General features: G+C 42.5%; 1 protein-coding gene across 2 annotated transcripts in view; it reads left to right on the forward strand.

The window, feature by feature from the left end:
• Positions 1–19,856, forward strand: part of TOP1 (DNA topoisomerase I) — a 66,396-nt gene that overhangs the window by 14,994 nt on the left and 31,546 nt on the right. The window contains exons 3-4 of one of the 2 annotated variants that reach the window (XM_071815482.1): positions 7,673–7,741; positions 14,696–14,798. In XM_071815482.1, coding sequence (XP_071671583.1) covers positions 7,673–7,741; positions 14,696–14,798 — 172 coding nt within the window. The remainder of the gene's footprint in view (positions 1–7,672; positions 7,742–14,695; positions 14,799–19,856) is intronic. The other variant, XM_065849779.2, reaches the window with a different exon arrangement.

Consider the following 19,856-nt stretch of genomic DNA (forward strand, 5'->3'; position numbering starts at 1 on the left):
AATTCTTTCTTATGGTATTAGCACTACTCATCATGCAGTTTTCCTGCTTACAGGCTTTATTTAGTATTACCATGATTATTAATACAGCTTAAGGCTCTGGTGTTTCAGTATCTGTGCCTCTTTACTCCTGATAGTATCAAGTAAAAGGTGATCACAGGTGGCAATCATGATCCCAGGAAAAGGAGAGAGTAATTGCTAAGCTGTAAAACAGATCCAAGTTTAAAAATAAATTGGTACACTTTAAAACTTGCAAAATGATGTCGCTGAAGTGCGTGCAAACTCAAACAGGTTAATTGTGTTCAGGGACTGCAGTTTCACGAACCGCTGGGGCCGCTGTGCTCTTTGGGTACAGCAGAACCTATTAAATCTCTGAAGAGTGTGAGCGGCGCTTTGTGCTGCTGGGCACCTGGACGGAGCTTCCACTCCCAAAGCGGTTTTGTCTCACATGGGCTTGAAATACGTGGAAGAGGAGGGAACAGCACAGCTGCTGCTCTGGGCTGTTTGCGTAGGAGCGAACCGCTAAATCAGCTGGAGCGGGCACAGCTTTCAGTGCGGCGTATTAGTCCTTCATGTAAAATTCATAATAAATTTGAACAGATGTATTGATTTAATTTTGACTCTAGTAAGAGTCATAGTAACTTTTTAAGAATGTGTCTCAACATATATATAAGACTGGCAGACGAGAAACTTTCAAAAATAGGGGGTTTTTAGCCTTACAGTTGAATCATTCAGGAATACATTATTCAATTTTAAATAGTCTTAGATGTTCCTCATGTTTCCTTTGCCTGTTTCTGCTGTTAAATAATCAAGTGGAAAGAAACATTTTTTAATTTTTCCTTTTGAATACTGCTGGGGAAAAAAGCCATATAACTTGTTTTTGTCATTTTGAGTTGTATTAAAGAGGAGTAACTAAAGTCTCGAACACCTCTGGTTGCTTTTGTAGCACTTAGAGTTTTTCAAGCACATTTCTAACCCTCCCACCAACCAACCTCTTAAAATATTTAAGTGCTGTAAGGTTTCACGTTCAGAAAATGTGAAAAGTAGAGTGTGATCATCTTGCAGTAGTTGTAAAGCAGAACCTCTGATAGATGGAAGTCATTAGTTGAGCACTTGGAGTTTAAAGTGCAGCGATAAACGAACTATTGATGACTCTGCACCTGCAGCTTATTTCCCTCAGTTTAAACAGCTCACTTAGTGACTGGGATAGTGGAAGCCATTTGAAAGCTGAAGAAAGGAAAACTAACTTGTCACACCTAGTTATTTTGGCATAGGTAAAGGAGTACTCTTAAAATTGAGGAATAAAGTAACCAGAAGCAGTTGGTTCTGTTGAATTTTCAAGGGTTATGCTCGCTTTCTTTATATGCAAAACATTAAGTAAATGTTTTTCTCCCCTCGTAAGTCTCATGCAAACAGATAGTAGTTTTGCGTAAGGTGGAATCTGAAAATGTTGACTGTGCATTTAATAAAGTTCTGGTTTCTGTCCAAAGATGCGAGCCTTTAGTGAAAAAGGAAAACCACCTCGCCAAACTGATAATATATTCCACAGAGCTTTTTTAATTGCAGAAGTTAGGACTTTATTATGCATAACAAAGTAACCACAGCATGTTATCGTGCATTAAGAGGTTACATTTTGTATTCAGGTATCCGTATCAGTGTGATTTAAGAGTTGCCAACCTGTGAGACTTGACCTGGATTTAACAAAATAAACAGGTTACAGGTGCATAACGAGATTAGAATCAGTGACTTAAGGTAACGTTTCCCGTCTTCTGATGTAAATTTAAGACTTCCAGTGGAATTTGGTGCATCATGTCTAGGAGCTGTGCTTACTAGTCATTTCAGTACTGCAATTATAGCCTTATTTTAAAACTCACTTTTAAAGGTACTGTGGTCTAGCCACTCGGGTGATGCTTTTCTACGGCCTCTATCCCTTTCAGAAGACTAAGGAGTACAGTTGGAAGTGCAGAAATCTCAACTGTCATTAAACATTTACCTTTTGTTTACTTGTGTGTTTTAGCTGGAATCAGGTTTCTTCTCCTGTGCTAACTGCATCAGTGTCCCTTAAGGCAGGAGAATTGCATTCCCTCCCTTGTCCGGGAGTGGGACTTGTGACAAAGCAGACTGATGAGTTGCTTGTGGACAACCCTGGGAATTAGCCTGGCCTGGGTGAGTGGTCACTTAACTCACCCACAATGGGAGCAGAGGTGAAATTGGGCTGTATCCACCCAGTGCAGCCCTATACTTGGAAGAAATTATTGTAAATAGGGGAAAAAAAAAAAATTACTCCAGCTGGAATCAATGTGGGAGTTACTCCTGCCGTGAGGAACCAATTTCAGTGTGATAAAAATAACACAAGTGCCTGGTCTTCTAAAACAAACTTTTTATAAGTCTTTGGCCATGCTTTCCCCATCAGTTCAGCTTAGTAGGCAGGATATTAAGTAGTAGGAGAATCATCTGACTCCAGCATGTAAAACAGTGGTACTGCTTGGCAGAGCTGATTTAAAGCTTGTACCAACCACTTGTCTGTCATGCAGACTCAATTTATAGTCTAATCCTCAGGTTATTCCCAAGGGTGCTGCCTCTTCCAGTCTTTCTTCCCTGCGGCAAGCAGGAGACCAGCACTGGCCAGAGCCACATCATCTTGTCCAGGGCTGGCTAATAAAAGGCTTTGAACAAATGCCACGAGAGGCTCTCTGGAGGACGCTGAGCACAGCCTGTCCCTGCGTACAAACTGTGTGTGATCCTGCCTGCGGACGGGAGCCTGGGCATCGACTGCTGGAACAGAAGCATGCAATGCAACTGCCTTCTTTCTTTTTTCTTGGTTTTTTTTTTTTGATCTTCTGTAAAATTTCTGCTTGGGGGGAGCTCCTTGTTCTGGGTCAAACCCAGGACAGTCGAACACGCCTTGTGTGTCGTTGGTGCGAATATGGGCTCTGTGCAAGCGAGTGTTGAGACATCACTTTTGTGCTAAGAAGGTGTGAGGATTTCAGGGAGTCTTTACAAACCGCTTCTTTTTAGTGAATCCAAAAATGCTAGTGATTTACACAGTCAGTAGGGGAAAATATTGTTCTACTTGACATCATTGCAGTGTAATTATTCCTGACAGCACAGCAGTTTTCCTGTTGGCTAGTACAGTTTTTAGAGCTGAAATTTTTCTTATGCCCCAAAATAATATCAATCTATCTTTTTAACATAGCTGAAGTTTCCATTATCCTCTTTAAGGACTAGGAATTATAACTGTTTGCCCCTATTTTCTCCTGATTCACCTGTCTTGAAAGTTTGCATGCAGTAAGCAGCTGTTGACTTTGCATCACAAACTGTTTTGTTTGCACCATTCTAATGATGGTTTAAAGAGCAGCTGGAGGCAGAAAAACCTTCTGCTGGGGCACTGACTCAGTCTGTGGATGGAGTACAGTACATGAAGTTCTCAGTCTGCAGTCTGAATTTGTCACAGATTGTACCAAAAGATTTTCTTTGCTCTTGCCCCAGGCTGCTGCAGTAACTCTCAAAGCTGTTCCCCAAACAATTTGTTAAAAATTTCCAGAAGGTGGTTCAGACCACCTACCTGTGGTGGTGATGCAGGAGGGAGCAGAGTCACTGCATTCCTTCTTAAGTTCTAGGCTTGGTTCTAGTGCTACAGTTGAGCATAAACTGGGGTTCTCCGGGCTATGAAAGAACCGAAGAGCTAAAGTATCTCTGGCGTAACTGCAATCAGTGGCTGAGCAGAAGTGTTTCAATCCACCGTGGTGTGCGCATCCTTCAGGAGAAAGGATTGCTGAAGAGCAGTGTGTTGTCCCAAAAACTCTGCAGCTGATATTTCTAGCCAAGAACTCCTGAACGAAAAGGATTCCTGCATGCCAGGAAAATAAGGGTTAAGTGAAGCATTTGCTTTAGATTGTGTTGAAGTAAGGGATAGGTTATCTTCTGAGGTCCCTGATAGCTCTGAAGTCTAAACCTGATTCTAAATGTTGCAACTACCCCGCTGGAGCAAACACTTTAGAGAACCAGGGCAGAAGGCCAGCAGAGGCCTCTGATTCTGGTTTCCCACCGACTCAGGAGTGACCCTGGACAGTTGTTTTTGTCCGTGTGTCCAGTGCTGTGTGTACGTCCCTCCCCTTGTCCCCTCCCAAGAGGAGACTGTGACGGTGCTGCGGAACGGGATCTGTGCTGAGCCCTGGATCTGTGCTAAAGGTTGGTTGCTTTCTAAGTCTGAAAATGGGATTAGTCCCCCTTGCATTATTTGAATGCCCTTAAATTTTACCTTCTTTTGTAATTTTAAACTAGTTTTATACTCCTGGACTGCTTTGTGAGCAATTGTCCAGGCTTTCTCAATGGGTCTGTCCGGCGTGCTGTGCCAGTTGTGTTAACTGCGTTTCACACAATGGGGAGGAAACGGGTGCGAATTTGGAAAAGCCTGAGATTAGATGCACTAGTAAAAATTGTTCTGTAGTAGTGGACCTAAAAGAAATCCACAGGGAACCTACCTGTAACTGCTTCTTTATGCAAAACAATTTCCCCGAGCCGACTGGTAATAGCTGTTTCCTCTCAGCAACATTCGCTTTATATACCCAGAATTTCTCCAGAGTCTCAGTCCTCTCTCTATGTATGTATGTATTAGCAAATTGGAATACAGGCTTAGTTGCAATGAGTTGTAAGGCTTTTGAAACCTGAGAGGCACCGAAGCTCAAGCTCGTTGTGGCTGTCCTTTGTTTGCTCTTACCTCTGCATTTTGCATCTGGTTGTGATATTCAGATACAGGCACAGTTGGCTCTGGAAAGGGTCATTGGCTGCTACAGTCACCGAACTTTCCACTTTTCTCTCGGTTCAGTCCCTTTCACTGCCTGTGGGAAGTAATTCTGGGCTAGTTTGAGGTGGGTGAAGGAGGAATAGATGCTTCTTGAAAGCAAGGCAGTTGTTGCACATGACAGCATCAAGGAGTGGGCATACACCATATAAACTTGCACATGCTTCCAACTCAGCTTTATTTCTAGAGAGTCCTGGAGCTTTCCTGAGTCCCACAGTGCTCACTGCCTGCATTTTTCCCCAGATCCTGCCCTTGGCCTCATCCTGCCCCCCGATGTGCAGTGATGTGACAGGCCGTGGCTTTTGAAACTTGAGGCAAAAGTGTATCTTGAGTTTTGCTGCTTCTTTAAAGATATATGTGCAGTTCATAACTTTGTTTATTCATTTGGGTGCAGACTCATAAAGCAACAGGAAAAAATTGCTGAAACTATTTCCAGCCCAATAAGAGAAGAGTGTTAGTTTGCAAGGTTCTCAAATTCAGAAGGCAGGAGGCTGTGGAAAGTGCTTGTACTCATAGCAGAGCGGAGCCTTGTGAGAATAAATACCGCTGGGGACAAGAAGGAGGTTGTTCTTATCTTGTCCCTAAGGAACTGCTCTGGACTCTCCTCTCCCATGCCAGCACAGCACCATTTTAAGCTGTACCCTGATGCTGGTCATTTCCCTCAAGTTTTAACTTGATGTTCTGTTTTATTGTGCTTTGTTTGTGGAAACATACTAATGAATTTCAGTCTCCGACTCTTACTTATACAATTACAGGAGAATGTTTTACATCTTGGGAATCCCTGGAAACACATGTTTCTGTTCACATGGAACTTTTTTTTTTGTTTTTGAATGCGAATAATGGATTGAAACTTCATTGTTGCCTCTCAGTTGGGAGCTCTTTTGGCATGTGGAAGAAGCAGCTATTAATTTAGCCTTTCTGTATTGATCAAACATGTATTTTCATGCTTTATAAGGCTTCCTCAGTCTTGTCCTTTCTGTAACATTGTCTACTGCAATTCTACTTGCCGTGAATTTTCACATTTGTTACACAGTCACATGTCAATGTGCCACCTCTTACCATGGAGACCGCGTAAAAGATGCCAGCAGGTCATTAAACTTGCTGCTGCCTACACTGTTAGTTGTTTTGCTGCAAAATGCTTGCAGTGTAGCAATTTCCTAAGGTCAGTATCCCTTATACCGCATAGCTATCTCAATTACTTATGCATTAATTACCCACAGAGTATTAGTTACTTACCCAGCAGGTGAAAAAATGAGGTGCCCGGAAAATAAGCAATTAATCCAGTGTGGCTGAAAAAAAAAATTAAGAAGGGCTCAAAACACATGCACTAAGAGTATCTGTCCTTCTCCCAAATAAGCTTTTGCAGCACGTCTTGCTCACCTCTGCAGGTTGGTTTAGATCGATGAAATGCCAGCGGTGACATTTGTTTCAGCTTAACTTCATGTCCCAGAGGCTTCAGTCACACAAGATAGGACTGATCAGTCTGTCTTTTTTTTTCTGACCTCCTTAACCTATGCATGATAAGCTTTTAAAGTTTGGGACGGATAAATGAGAGGACAGCTTAGCTCGCACACTTGGTCCTGTGCCCGCCGTGCTCTCTCACTGCTGGTTGTCACGTTGTTTACCTCTCTCGGATCGGAGTTGCCCTGGGGTGTCAGTGGAGCAGAAGGTGCGTTGATCTTGTTTTGCAAATTTTGTTTTTAAAAAGCTGTGCAAGATCCTTGCTCGCATAACAAAACTTTGAGAGAGAGTAAGAGGCACTTCTCCAGAATTTGGTAGGAGTTATTCTAAGGGACAGAGAATGGCTGGAGACAATTCCGTCTACCTATCCGTCTACCTATTGCTATTCCCGTGTCAAGATTCATCATCAAGTTATTCCACAGGTTTCTTCCTTTCCCTCTATTTAACAGCAAGGAATCTGGGCCTTCAAATAACAAGATTAATGAAGAATGCAGTAACTAAGGGGTCTGTCTTGTTCTGCAGCCAAGTTTCCCAGTGCAGTCCTTTTAAGGAAAAAGACACAATGTCCATCTGTCCCTGCAGTATCTTTTGCCTCAAGTAACTGCTGAAGTGTGGAGAGGGTTTGTAAGGTCATGGTTTTTACTCTGTTTCTATCAAAAGAACTGAGTTTTCAAGCTTTGGTGGTGTGTTCAGTTCTGGCTCAGTCCAGGAGTTTTGTCTGGAAAACAGGTTGACTCCAAACTATTCAGTGCTGATCTATTTCTTCATTTGAACCCTTAGAAAAAGCAGAATGCACTCTGGTGGAGCCTTAGTAGAAAGTTCTGCCTTAGAAACGATGAACTGTTTGGTTATTCTGCTGTACCTTCCAGGCTCCCTTTTCATGAAGCTTTCTTACTTTTTGGTTTTACTGCTTCTTCTCTGTATGATTAGGAAATGGACGACTGAGGATCTAAGCTTCACAACCAAGAGCTGCTTTGTATGTTTTCCTTGTACTTAGCCAGATTAATTCAGTAGTTTTGCACTGAACTATAACACTCAGATTTTACTCTGGTTTATGGAGTTGAGGTGTCAACCTCCCTGAGCTGCTGCACCTGACCCAGTGGTGTCTCTGAAGCAAAAGAATTTTGTGATAGCACAGTAATTGTATTTCATTTGAATTTGAATTCAAGGAGGATTTTAAGAATTTAGAAATAGCTTTCTGTAGTGATATTGATTATGGAGATGTCTTTCAAGAGCGGTAAAGGTTTGCATGTCGAGTTGCGTTTGACAGGTGTATCTGTGCCATTCAGTGTGGCGCTCTGAATGGGGAAGCAGAAAAGCCCAGCAGTCTTGTTTCAGTATCATTTGTAGTTTCTTTCCTTTCTTGACACCTACTGAAAACCCAATTCTTTTATTGAATTTCACACTTAGGAAACATCGCTTCCCCAAACAGTGTTTCTGTTAGAGCAGATGGTGACGCTGATTCTCACTTCCAGTCCGGTGAGTTACTCTGATCCTGGTAATGGTCCTGGGGACTCAAATTGTGGCCTTGGTGTTTCAGTCACTCTCATTTCAGGATTCCAAATGTTCTGAAGTCAGCTATTGGAGAAATAAAACAACGCAGCAAACAGAGCTGCAATACCTTTCCAGGGTAAATGTTTTATGTGTATTTGGAAGTTGTGTAAATAGGGCCATTAGGCCAGTAAGTGACATATCTAGTTTCACGTGGGAAGTTTATTTTAAATTATGGTTTTCTGCTCCAGTGTGTCATCCACAATACCATCATCTCTCTCTGAACAATGCTTTCTGGGGACGTTTTTCTGCTTTTAACACTTCTAGCTGCATATAGATGTTTTCCAGTTTCTGTGCCTTTCATGCTTACAGTTCTGTTTCAGTCTGGCCGGCTTTATTGGGAAAGGTGTTGTCTCTAATACCTGGATGCAGTTCTGTTTTCTGTCCAGTACATTTTCTTCCTCCTTTATTTTGGGCTACAGCAATGACGATCTATTTAAACAAACTCTAGAAACACTGTGTAATCAATTACGAACACCATGATCGTATTGTGACTTCCTCCAACAGGAATGCAAATATTTTAGAAAAATTCAGTCTTCTTCCTGACTGGTTAAGTGGGATTATTGTACATGTTTTCAAAATCACTAAATCAAGACATGTGAGAGTCAAATGGGTACTCTAAAGTCGTACCTATATCTACCAGTGAGGATCCTGATCCCCAGTGCCTCAGACCATGCTGCGGTCTCCATACGGTTGTTCTTCTAAGCCATATGGGGTCTGCAAATGGGCAAATCCACACAGTCGTTGTTTTCTTAGGTGAACAGTTTATAAATTGAGCAGAACCTCACAGAGCAAACTTTACATGTGGGATTGCTGTTGCCTGTTTAGGTAATCTGCTAACACCATTCACTATTGACCTTAAAGATCTTGCATAATGTCTAAATGTTGCACACTTTCTACTTGCTGGTATAATCTATATATTGTAAAAGTTAGTGCAACACTAAACCATTTTTGGTCAAATGCCTGAGGCAAAAGTTCGTGTTCTTTGCCAGAATTATGAAGAGTATTTTAGACACCTTGAACTACCTACATTAACATGTTTGGACATTCATAGTCCTTGGTGTCACTTCAGCAACTGAACCTTGATAATTTTAGTGGTAGACTTTTAATACCCAACATATAAGAAATTGAAACTGTAAAAGTAATATGATTTGACAAAATAAATGACAAATGTGAGTAACTTGGAAGTAATGGGCCTTTTTCTGATGATCTGTAATTGGCAGATTTTGAGAAGAGCGTGTGAGGGAGAAGGAAAATCAGTAAAATTGTTTCCTTCAGGTCATACAGAGTCGTTTTCTTTGCTGTGCTTATTTCTGCATCATGACTGCAGAGAAGGAAATCAGCCTAAATAGTAAAAAGGCTGCAGTTGTGGATTAAATGGTCTAACACAGAGGTGTTTCAACTGAGAAGGGACCATTCCTCAAGTGACTGGAACGCTCATGAGAAGTTTTTGAGCTTGACCAGTTCATGGACTTAATCCAGTGTCACTGAATTACCTCCATTTCAGATGCAGAAATTACCTGTGGAACTGGAGAAGTCTTTTTTAAGACTTTCTTCTCCTTTACAGTTTGAAAAGAGTGAGTTCTGTCATACGTGTCCTCTGTGCTGATAAGAAAGAGCTTCTGAATGGACCACTAATAGAGCCCTGAACTCATACAGACCAATGGTCCTGGAAAAATCTTGAGAGCCTGGAATGTGTCTCTTGTAACAAATAATTAATATTGAGGCATTTGACTTAAGCTGGGGCAGAAGTTTCAGCCACCATCTGAAGCAAAAGTGTTACGGGAGTAGCAAGAGGTTAAAAAGGTTTTTCTTAGTAATGTGATGAATTTTTTATGCTATGTCTTCAGACTTGGGCACAGATTGCAGCCCCAGGAATCAAGTAAACTTAAACTGCCTTTCTGGAGATCAGTGTAGAGAAGCATTGAGATGAGGCTTCGAATGGATAAAATACCAGCTCACATACCAGTGGAGGTATTTATAGGCTAAGGAGGGGAAAAGCAATTGGGGTGTTGCTGGAACCAGAAGGAAAATACAAAAAGTCCTTATCCCCAGAACCTAGTAAAACATTTCAAAAGAACAAAGGCTGCTGGCAGAAACCTTTCTGTAAGCGGGTTAATGAGCTATTCAAATTGTGCCCACAAAAACTTCCAAGAAGGTGAGCTGAAAGACAGCAAATATGGAAGGCTAATAGATTTATCTGGAAAAGCTACTGTTGACCAGAAATTGGGGTTACCAGGTGTTAATTTGCCAGCTTTCTCACTTAATTTAGAAGAGATGAGAAGGGACAGATAGTTGCTCACGTCTTTTTCTCAGTTCTAATAGATTCTAATGCCAAATGATCAAAATGGGACAAAATGGAAATGGGATAAAAGCGGGTGGTGGGGATAAAATGGCATCTATAGCATCCTGTATCATGTGCCAGCAATAGTTTCCCAAATAATATTGATAGCTGTACTGATTGGGCATACAAGAACTTATGCCCCTCTATGGGATTTAAGTATTTTATTAGAAAAGTTGCTGTCAAAACGGAAATATTAATATAGGAAGTAGGGCTGCTTCCTGTGATTGTGGTATGTAAGGAATCTTTTGGGAGGGGGTGTGTGGAGAAGGGTATTCAGTGTTTTTAAAGCAAATGAATTTGTCTCATGCAGTAAAACAGTGGAGTACAACATAATTGTTTTGTCAGCAGACTAATTATTAATCCAGGGGTCGTTGTCGTTATGAAAACAGATCCATCCAGGTGGGACCTGCCTGCTTGAGGAGGGTTTTCTGCATCTCTGTTCTCATCATGCTGTGGTTAGAGATGCCTGACCTTTTACAGCTCTGTTCCTGGATAAAGAGGAAAACTGCACTGTTCCAGTAATATGTATATACAAGTATTGCAAACAGGGTTATGACTCAGCCTTTCCCCAGCAACTTAGCGGTGAAGTGAAGGCCGAGGGACGGGTGGAACAAAACTGAACCACAGACCAAAAGTGCTTCGAATTTCCCATCCTTAAATCAGGCGTCCTTGTAATTAAACAGAGTTGAAAGATGAATCAACGTACAAAAATGCAGAGCTGCTTGTGATTGTTGGAGGTACAGGGGGAATGGCAGGAATAGTACAGGGACTGCAGTAATCTTTTGGAGACATACCAGGCTCAGCGTTAACAGACAGAGATCCAGTGCCAGAGACATCAAGCTTTCTAGAACAGAAGAGATGCCAAAAGCTCTGTTTGGGTTAGAGGATGCTGGAGGGAGAGCCTCAGGGGTAATGGATCCTTGCCCAGTGAGCGCAACCCCTGTCCCCACTGGAACCTCGATGTTGGAGAGAGACTTCAGTTTCTGAAGTCTTTAAATATCACATGAGCTTTCAGGGCTTTGAACTTTGCTCATAGTAGACAGTGGATTTTGCTAATGCTCTTGAAGAGGGAATAATATTTATCACCCTGTTTAGTGTTAGAGGGAGCAGCTGTACTTAATGGAAGACATAAAAGGCAGGAAACAATGTGTGATAATGTCTGACCTCGTTCTGTAGCTCATGTGAGGCTGGACATAGTCAACTGCTCATCAGCTGCAAGCTGGGGGAGTCACTGGAGGCTGGAAGATTCTTTCAGGAATCAATATGCTAAATATAGCGAAGATGTGATATTACAGACAGGATCGCTTCCTTGATAGCTTCTGTGTTGATGAGGTTTGCTGCAAGGTGCCCCGCTGCATCTTCAGGTTTTGTTCCCAGCTCGGTCATCTGTTGCCTGTGTAATTCAGTTGGCGATGATGCTGCATTGGTTTCTGTGAAGTGGGTACACAAACCGTGTTTCATGTCAGCCACCAAATAACCATCAACTTGGACTCCGAGATAAAGCCAGCCTGGAACAAAGCATTTTTGTGTGGTATGCCAAAAAAAGTATTCTGTCCTTTTTAATGACCCAGTGTCCTGAACTTCATCCAGCTCCACCCTCAAAAGTAAAAACGAAAAAAGACCAAAAGCTTCAATGCCTTCTGAAGATGCACATAGGTCAGCTCGAGACTATTTAATAAACTCTTTTGAAGTTTTCATTTTTAACCCACCTCATGACATTGTGTCAGAAGGCAACACCATTGAGTCTGAATACCAGGCAATATTCAGGAATAGTTTAATTCTGAGCAGCCGTGTCTGGGAAGACACTCTGTGGAAGTACTGCATATAAAGTGTTGCCCGGTGTGAGAGGCCAGGTACCTGCCCAGGCTTGACTGTGGAATCTCTCCTGCCAGTTTTATTCCCTTCTCCTTTCAGGACCGTGCACACAAGCTGCTGTTCCCCGGCCGCTTTGCCCTGCCTTGTAGCCAGAAAACCTCTGTGAAAGGCTGGAAATCCTGTGCTAGTCAGCAAAGGAAGGCTGAGCAGTCACAAAAACGAGCAAGCAGAGCTAGTTTAACTGGTCAGGCGCTTTTTTTTTGCTACTGTACCAGGCTTTAATTTTCTAAAAATACCGGATCATTGTAAGCGGTGCAGGGGATTGAGGAAATAGATGTATAGCCCTGGAACTGATTTTCAAGAGCAAATATTAATTTCAGCTGGAAAGCACGAGTCAGCTGGAAGGGAATCTGGTGATGAAGGTAAAAGACTGTGCTGTTTTCTGCTTTTTTTGAGAGTGTGTGTGGTTCTAAGCTCTGAAGAGAATAACACCGAGCTTAGTTGCACACGTTTTCCATGAGTTGGTTGGTAGAAAAAAATGGACTCTGTGTGCCTCCTTAAAAAGTGAGCGTGTTACAAAATGAGTGTTCATAGTTCTATGTATAGCATCATGATGGTTTTTCTAGCAATTTACCTATTCATCAAGTGTAACTAGATGGCTGTTCACTTCAGCCGGTGCTTTAGGAATCGATGAGTAAACTCTGTGGAATAAAACCCAGGGCAGTTTGCAAACAGCCTGAGCTTCCAGCTACTGGCTGAACTGAAGAATCCAAAGTGTGAAATGCACTGTGAAAACATTTTTGCCAGTGAAATGTGTTGTCCTGGTGGGAAGAAGGGTACTGAGAAATTGCTTCTTGGCAGTTCAGAGAGTGTAGGTGTCCGGTCCCCACACAGTTTGCCAGAGATGCTGCAGAGCTCTGCCTGCTGTGAAATAGATTTTGCTGTTTATGTACTTACGTTTTTTATGCTGTAACACCAAATGTTCCACATAACCTGCCATGTGCCTGTATATCAAAATGCAGAAAATGAAATCTTGTGCTTTAAATGTATATGCTGCATACACCAAAGCACTAGGAGGTGTCTCCAGGTTCAGGAGGATGGAGGGAAGATGCAGAAAGCAAGTTTGGAAGCTTGAATACCAGTGTTCATATGTTGGTTTATGTTGTCTTGCTGTAGGTGTTTGAAAACAATACCTGAAGTTATGGAAAGCAATAGATTAAAATCAGATTCTGTGGGAGCGTGACTGTGGGTATGTTTCCACTAAAACCAGTGGGATGTTTAGAGGTTGTAAGAGCTGGTGTCAGTTAAGGGGAAGAATGGAATTGCGGTGGAAAGACTTGGAGTCAGGAGGATGAGGCTTGTTCCTGGCTCTGCAATGCGTTTCTCATGTGACTGTAAAAGCCACGAAATCCTTGTGTTGCAGTTTCCTATTCTTAGCGTGGGGATGGTAGTAGCCTTTTTAGAGGCACAGTAAAATCCTTACAACTAATTAAGCATTAATACATTGCATGCGAGATCTCTGGTGGAGATTCTGGCACGATGATCTGAAAGCAGTTGCCAAAGTCGGCGCAGCCTTTTAGGTGTCCTGAGGAGCTTACTTAATTTTAGTTGGTTCGAGAAGCATGTTAAATAAAAACAACTGGGGGAAGGGGGAGGTCTCTGGGTGTGCGCACATCCTTCCCAGCATGACAGTGACCTGGACTGTAGGTGACAGTGCCTTTTGAGGTGGGTTTGAGATACTAGTTCAGCCTCAGCTCCTTTTTGATCTGCTTAAAGAACATTTAAGGACCTAAAGATGCTCGTGAATGAGTTCATTTACAATTCAACAATGTTGCTCTTTTGCTGTGCTGGATATATTTCCTTGGTGCTTAAAAGGACTCTATTTTACAGTACAATTGTCACTGAGGATGGGAAATGTCAGAGTAGAAATTGATACCAGTAAAATTACCGTGTTCATGTAGGCTTGAGTGCCATCTCCCATTTCTGACCTGTCACTTAATTTGGACCAGCCCTAACCTGTGTGGGTGGGTTTCCACCAGCACATCCTCATTAGAGCTGTCACACTGGATTTTCTTGGCGAGGCTGTTACCTGAGGGAGGTAAGTGGCTCCTGCAGGAGAGAAGCATGAGAAGAGAATCCCTAGTCCTCTTTTTTCCCCCCTTTCTTTTCGTCTTTTCCCATCGCTCCCCCTTCCCCTTGCTGCGTGCCTGTCATGCCCTGTTGGGGATAAGAATAAGGTTATTTTAATTTGCTTTGTCTGGACTGGATACTTGTGGAAGTAGCAGTCTGAATTCTAGGAATCAGCAGACCTAACATTTCAGCTTTATGCTCTGTTCCTGTGTCCTTTATAATCTATTTGACGTGAAACACTCACAGGCATAGGAAGCTGGGTTTCTCATCTGCCAAGTAAGATTGAACTTGCTATAGCCATACTTACCTATTTAATGAGAAGGCTTGCGTTTCTTCAGGGTCTGTAAAACATTTTAAGGTCATTGAACTAAAGACCATATAAATGCAGCTGTTGCCAAGATGAATTAACTTGTGCTGCAGGAACAATGAATCCATTTAGGACCTCTGAAACTTAAGATTTTTGTTGAAATTTTGAATCACAGAAAATACTGGTACGGGGTGGGGAAAATGCAGAGGTTCATGAGGGAGACGTGGACTTTTCTCCCAACTTCATTTCTTAATTTTATTTTATTTTTTTGCCTCTCTGCTTGCAGATTCTCACAAACACAAAGACAAACACAAAGACCGAGAACACCGGCACAAAGAGCACAAGAAGGACAAGGAAAAAGACCGAGAAAAGTCCAAGCACAGTAATAGGTGAGGAAAAAGTCGATGAAATCCTCATTGGCTAAAACACTCTTGCACATGCAGTCTTACAGGAATTACACTGACTGTATATGAGGACAAAATCGCTACATTTTGAGTGTGATATATATGAGTGCAGGTGCTTTAAGCCTGGCTTCTGTCATTGCATGCATTTCTGGGGGGGAAGCTGAAGTGGTGTATCTTGCAAATGTGAGCCATTAGTACTAATATACAAAAAGATTTATCGTGGCTTAGAGTTGTTAAAGGCGTTGAAAACTAGTTTAACCTCAACTTCATGAAAATTGATCAGTTTTGTTTATAATCTTTTTGTGTGTGTGGTTCCAGTTGTTTGTCAGAAAGGTGGAGCTTTCTTGAGGGTTGGTGTAAATCCCACTGTTTTAGCGTAGGTGATCCTGATGTAACTATTAAGCCTCCTAATAATCAGCAGTGTCTGGAAAGACGGTGATGTCCTCGACCTGCTACCACAATGGCTGAATATCACCACACTCTGAGGCAGCGTTAGGAACTTCTGCTGGGTTCGATGATGGATTTGAAAGGATTGCATGTTCTTTGCTCCTATGTGGTTGATACACTACCTGGGGAAGGTGTTTCGTGCCAGTCACCTGCTCGTATCATCCACACTGAACAGAAGCGACCAGCTGTGGCTATTGAGGTAGTGGTGAATTCCACGGTCCAGTTGGTGCCCTCGCGTAGGCGGTGAAGTGCAGGAACCAGGCTGTGCAGGTCTGTGTGCGGTGATTTGGTGTGATGGGGGCACAGGGCAAGTACCTCGCATAGGATATTACTCAGAAAAGCTTTCCCAGTTGTAACTCCCGACTTGCAAATGCCACAGAGCCTATGTGGACAATGGAACTTGCAAAAAGCAGTCGCTGGAGGGTTTCTGTTGTGACACTTGGTGAATGGCAGATAGTGTTTATGCTGTGGCCAAGCAAGTGTTATTAACAAATCGCTGGGCAACTGTTGTAACACAATCTAAAAATGAATAAGAAAGCTTGTGTTAATGATTTCTATTAGAACGACCTGCAAAAAAGGAGGAGAGAGTCTGTACTGAGCAGTGGGTGTGTTTTATTGGGGTCGCACTTTGAGCTTTCTGTGACCTTTTGAGAACTTACACAACCTTACTGTTCCATAATATGTTTCTTTTTTTTTTTTTTTTTTTTTTTGCAATAAAGTTATTGACAGAGGGAACAATATCTAAGCCAAATACCTTGCAGCATGTACTGACTTCCACAGCAAAGATGAAATGCTTTGGACCCATTGCTTGCATTCTGCTCAGATATCTATATTCCCTTGATTTCTGATTTTTATTTTTCTGATCTTCAAGCATGCACCCAAAACTGTGTCTCTCTCATTTCCAGATGTTCATTGCTGCCCTTGAAAAACCGTTCATGGGCAACCTTAACAAAGTACATCCTTTTGTAAGGAGTAAAGTAAGCACTATCTTTAAATTTCCAGAATTTGTTTAATGATTTCACCTTCTTTGTGTAGGTGTTGGAAGCGGTCAGTGTATTTGTAATTAGAAGAACTAATTATTGCTTCTAACTTGAAGCCACATGCTACAGATTGTATAAACAATAAATACCAAAACAGTGGGAAGGCGATAAGAAGAGCTAATGTGTTTTGTGAGGTGCAGCTCATGAGATGATATGTAATCAGGCTTTGTCTTGAAGCAATTCCTTCCTCCCTACAGTGTTGCCTTGAAATCCTGTGAAAAAGGCATCGTGTTTTCTAGACACTGTGCCTAAAGCTTTCAGTCACTTTCATTTATCTATTAAGTGTTCATTTGTCCTGTGAATACAATATACAGCATCTTTGAGTCCCATAATAATTACACCTATGTGGATGGCGTGAGTGGGTGCATGTGCAGGGGGGTTTGTTCAGGGCATGTTTTGCGGGGAGATTACACAAAATTACTTTGCCCCTTGGACCCCTGCACAAATTGGGACCTGACTTCTCCAGGCTGAGTGCACAGCTTGCCCAAGTTTTCTGTACTGTGTTTTCTGCCTTGCAAAACTGCCACCTTAAAAAGGAACGTAGTAGAGTGCAGAATCGTGAGATTGGTCTTGAAGGTGGGGTTTGGGGAAGATGATGAGACGTGTGCGGCGCTCTGGTTGGATCGCTCCTTTGGGATCACTCTAAATTCAGTCGTGCGCAGGGTACGTGGTGCTGGCTGTGTAACACCGGCTGACTTGTAAGACAAACTTTTTACGAATAACTGACCTCATAATTGGAATTTAAACAGTTGTTTCCTAAATCTTTTGATTCAGCTGTCACTCACGTAATTCCATAAGTCTAAGTTGTGTCTGTGAGGGTTGGGCTCAGGTAACTGTTGTCTTGTGAAGGAGGTGGCCCAGCAGCTCACAACGCGGATTCTCTCTCCATAGCATGAGCTTCTTCCAAAAAACAGTTACTTTCTCACCTGTTGCTCAGATGACACCTTCACCTTGAAGGGGCACCTTAGGTGTGTTTATTTTTTGGCAGGTATCTGCTGGGTGGCATATTACTGACAGCAACTGGTCATCAGCAAGTTTGCAACTCTTTTCTTTTTGTAAAAGCAAACTCCTCATTAAGTTTGACAGCTCTGCTAAGCCCTTCGCAGCGAGATAGACACTGAACCTCTATGTGGTACAAGGGATTTTCACGGTCACTCGCTGTCTCATTATAACTTGCTTTAAAGACCCTACTGGGTCAAATGTCTTGTTTTTATTCAAAAAGTGATGAAATGTCCCTTCCAAAACCCAGCTCCACAGCAGCACCATCGTGTTGCTGTCCCTGCACTATGACCATCCAGCACCTCCCGTCTGCAGCCAGAGCCTGAGCTGAACCCAACTGCTGGGACCACAGCAGAGCCCTGAGCCCTGCCCTGCTGAGCTCGGTGACAGGTGGTTCGATAGGGGGTTGAAGAAAACCCACTTGTTTGTACTGAAGTTTCTTCTTTGACGATGAAAAACTAATGAAAAACGGCCATTACTCTGCTAGAAATTAAACTGAAAAATTTCCAAAGTAATAAGAGTTTGGGATTTTCCAATGGGGAATTTTTAAAGCACTTGATAAAAGCCTGCCACCTGTTGCTGACATTGAAAATGCATCCTTTAGAAAAGCTTACCTTAGATAAATAGAATCGCGTGTAAATCTTCAGAAAATCCATTCGGTATTTCAGAAAAGCTGCTGTGTTGTTGTGAAAGATGTGCTGTATCTTGGATAATTCTCAAAAGAGGTTGAATGGTGCTTGAGCAGAAATCCAAGCCGTTGTTGTCAGCGGACCCTGGTTTGTACCTCTGTGGCGAGTCCCCTGATTGCAGTCTGAGAAGGGCAGTGAGACATGGGACGGTGTGCGCTGTTAAGAGCGTTGTCTGGTTGTGTTGAAGCAGATCATTTCCATGTCTGTCTGTAATAGTTTGACAACTTCATTTCCTGCCTTTTACTTAAAAAAGACCTTTAAAATAAAACCCGCATCAAGAAGGCAGAAGAACACCAGTGCAGGAGAATAAATGTTTCCTGTATCCAGACTCTGAAGGATCTAAACTGCCAAGAGAAGTCTCAGAAATACCTAAAATAGATAATTTTGGTTTCATGTGGCAGAAGTGTGTGGAGTGGTATGTAAAACTTCTTAATTTTGCTTCTTGCTTTCCTCCTCTCCCACTCACAAGATGACACTTTGGTATCTTAACCACTCATTTACAGCTGTAGTAAACGGGGAGAGAACATTGCTCTGCATCATCTCCATCACCCCTCAAGGACAGAAAATGCAAAGCCCGCTTAAGAAAAATCTGTATCAAAGGATAAATCCATGTCACTATCAAGCAATCTCTATCAAGCAAAGCAGGTTTTTTCGCTCACTTTCTCAGCCCTGCACTTCCCAATCCCCAAAAGAAAATCTAATAGATGCCCATTAAATATAAACATTAGTGGTTAAAAAAATAAAATGGAACAAATCCGATGTGGCAAGATGTTTCTGAACTGTGGGAGATGAGCATTTCAAACAAGTAGACCATGTAAAATAGTGAAATAATGGGGCCTTTGAAGCCAAGATGTGTTAGAGGTTGGGGTAGAAGCGTTTTCAGTAACAAGTGTCATTCTGCCCGGTGTCCTGGGCTTTGTGCAGGAGCGGCTGTGACGGGGAAGGGACAAAGAGGCTGATCCTGCTGTCAATGTGACAGCGTCTGAGCTGCGGGAGGAAAAAATCTCGTGTCAGATTGCATATTGCCTCCGTTTACTAAACCTCTTGTGATCACAGCTTGAGATGAACAGAAGCGTGGAGCACAGAAGGGATTTATAGACCTGATCTTCACTGGCATCTTCTAAGTTTTATGGTTTTGCCAGGAGAAACACAGATTCCACACATTTAGCAGCTAGTCGTGAATGAAGATAAATATCAGTTCAGGCTTCCTGCACTTCTCTGCTTTATTATGGGATCCCAAAGTGCTGAGAATTGTGTGCAGTGGGGGCAGGAAGAAGCAGGGATATCAGATGTAGGGGGAAAAAAGCCATTTAAAACCCAATATTTTGGCACCTCCTGTTCCCTGGTGTGGGTGGTTTTCTTTTTATTCCCCATTTGAGTTCACAGTTCACCTTGATCAGCTTTCTAATGTGACACTACCTTCCTGTAGTAGAAATGTTTGCATTTCATTTAGCAGTATTCTCACACATCTATAGTAAGTCCATGCTAAGCCTGCTCCTCATCTCAGTTTGCAAATATTGTTCGACTTTGTAGTATTTTCCCCCAGGGGTCAGTGTTGGGTCCAGTCCTGTTTAACATCTTTATTGATGATTTAGATGAGGGGATTGAGACCACCATCAGCAAATTTGCTGATGACACCAAGTTGGGGGGCAGTGTTGACCTGCTGGAAGGCAGGAGGGCTCTGCAAAGAGATCTGGATAGACTGGAAAAATGGGCTGATTCCAATGGGATGAAGTTCAACAAGGCCAAGTGCCGGGTCCTGCACTTTGGCCACAACAACCCCCTTCAGCACTACAGGCTGGGCACAGAGTGGCTGGAGAGCAGCCAGACAGAAAGGGACCTGGGGGTACTGATTGACAGCAAGCTCA

The sequence above is a fragment of the Patagioenas fasciata genome, chromosome 16 (genome assembly GCF_037038585.1).
Source record: "Patagioenas fasciata isolate bPatFas1 chromosome 16, bPatFas1.hap1, whole genome shotgun sequence".
Classification (NCBI taxonomy): domain Eukaryota; kingdom Metazoa; phylum Chordata; class Aves; order Columbiformes; family Columbidae; genus Patagioenas; species Patagioenas fasciata.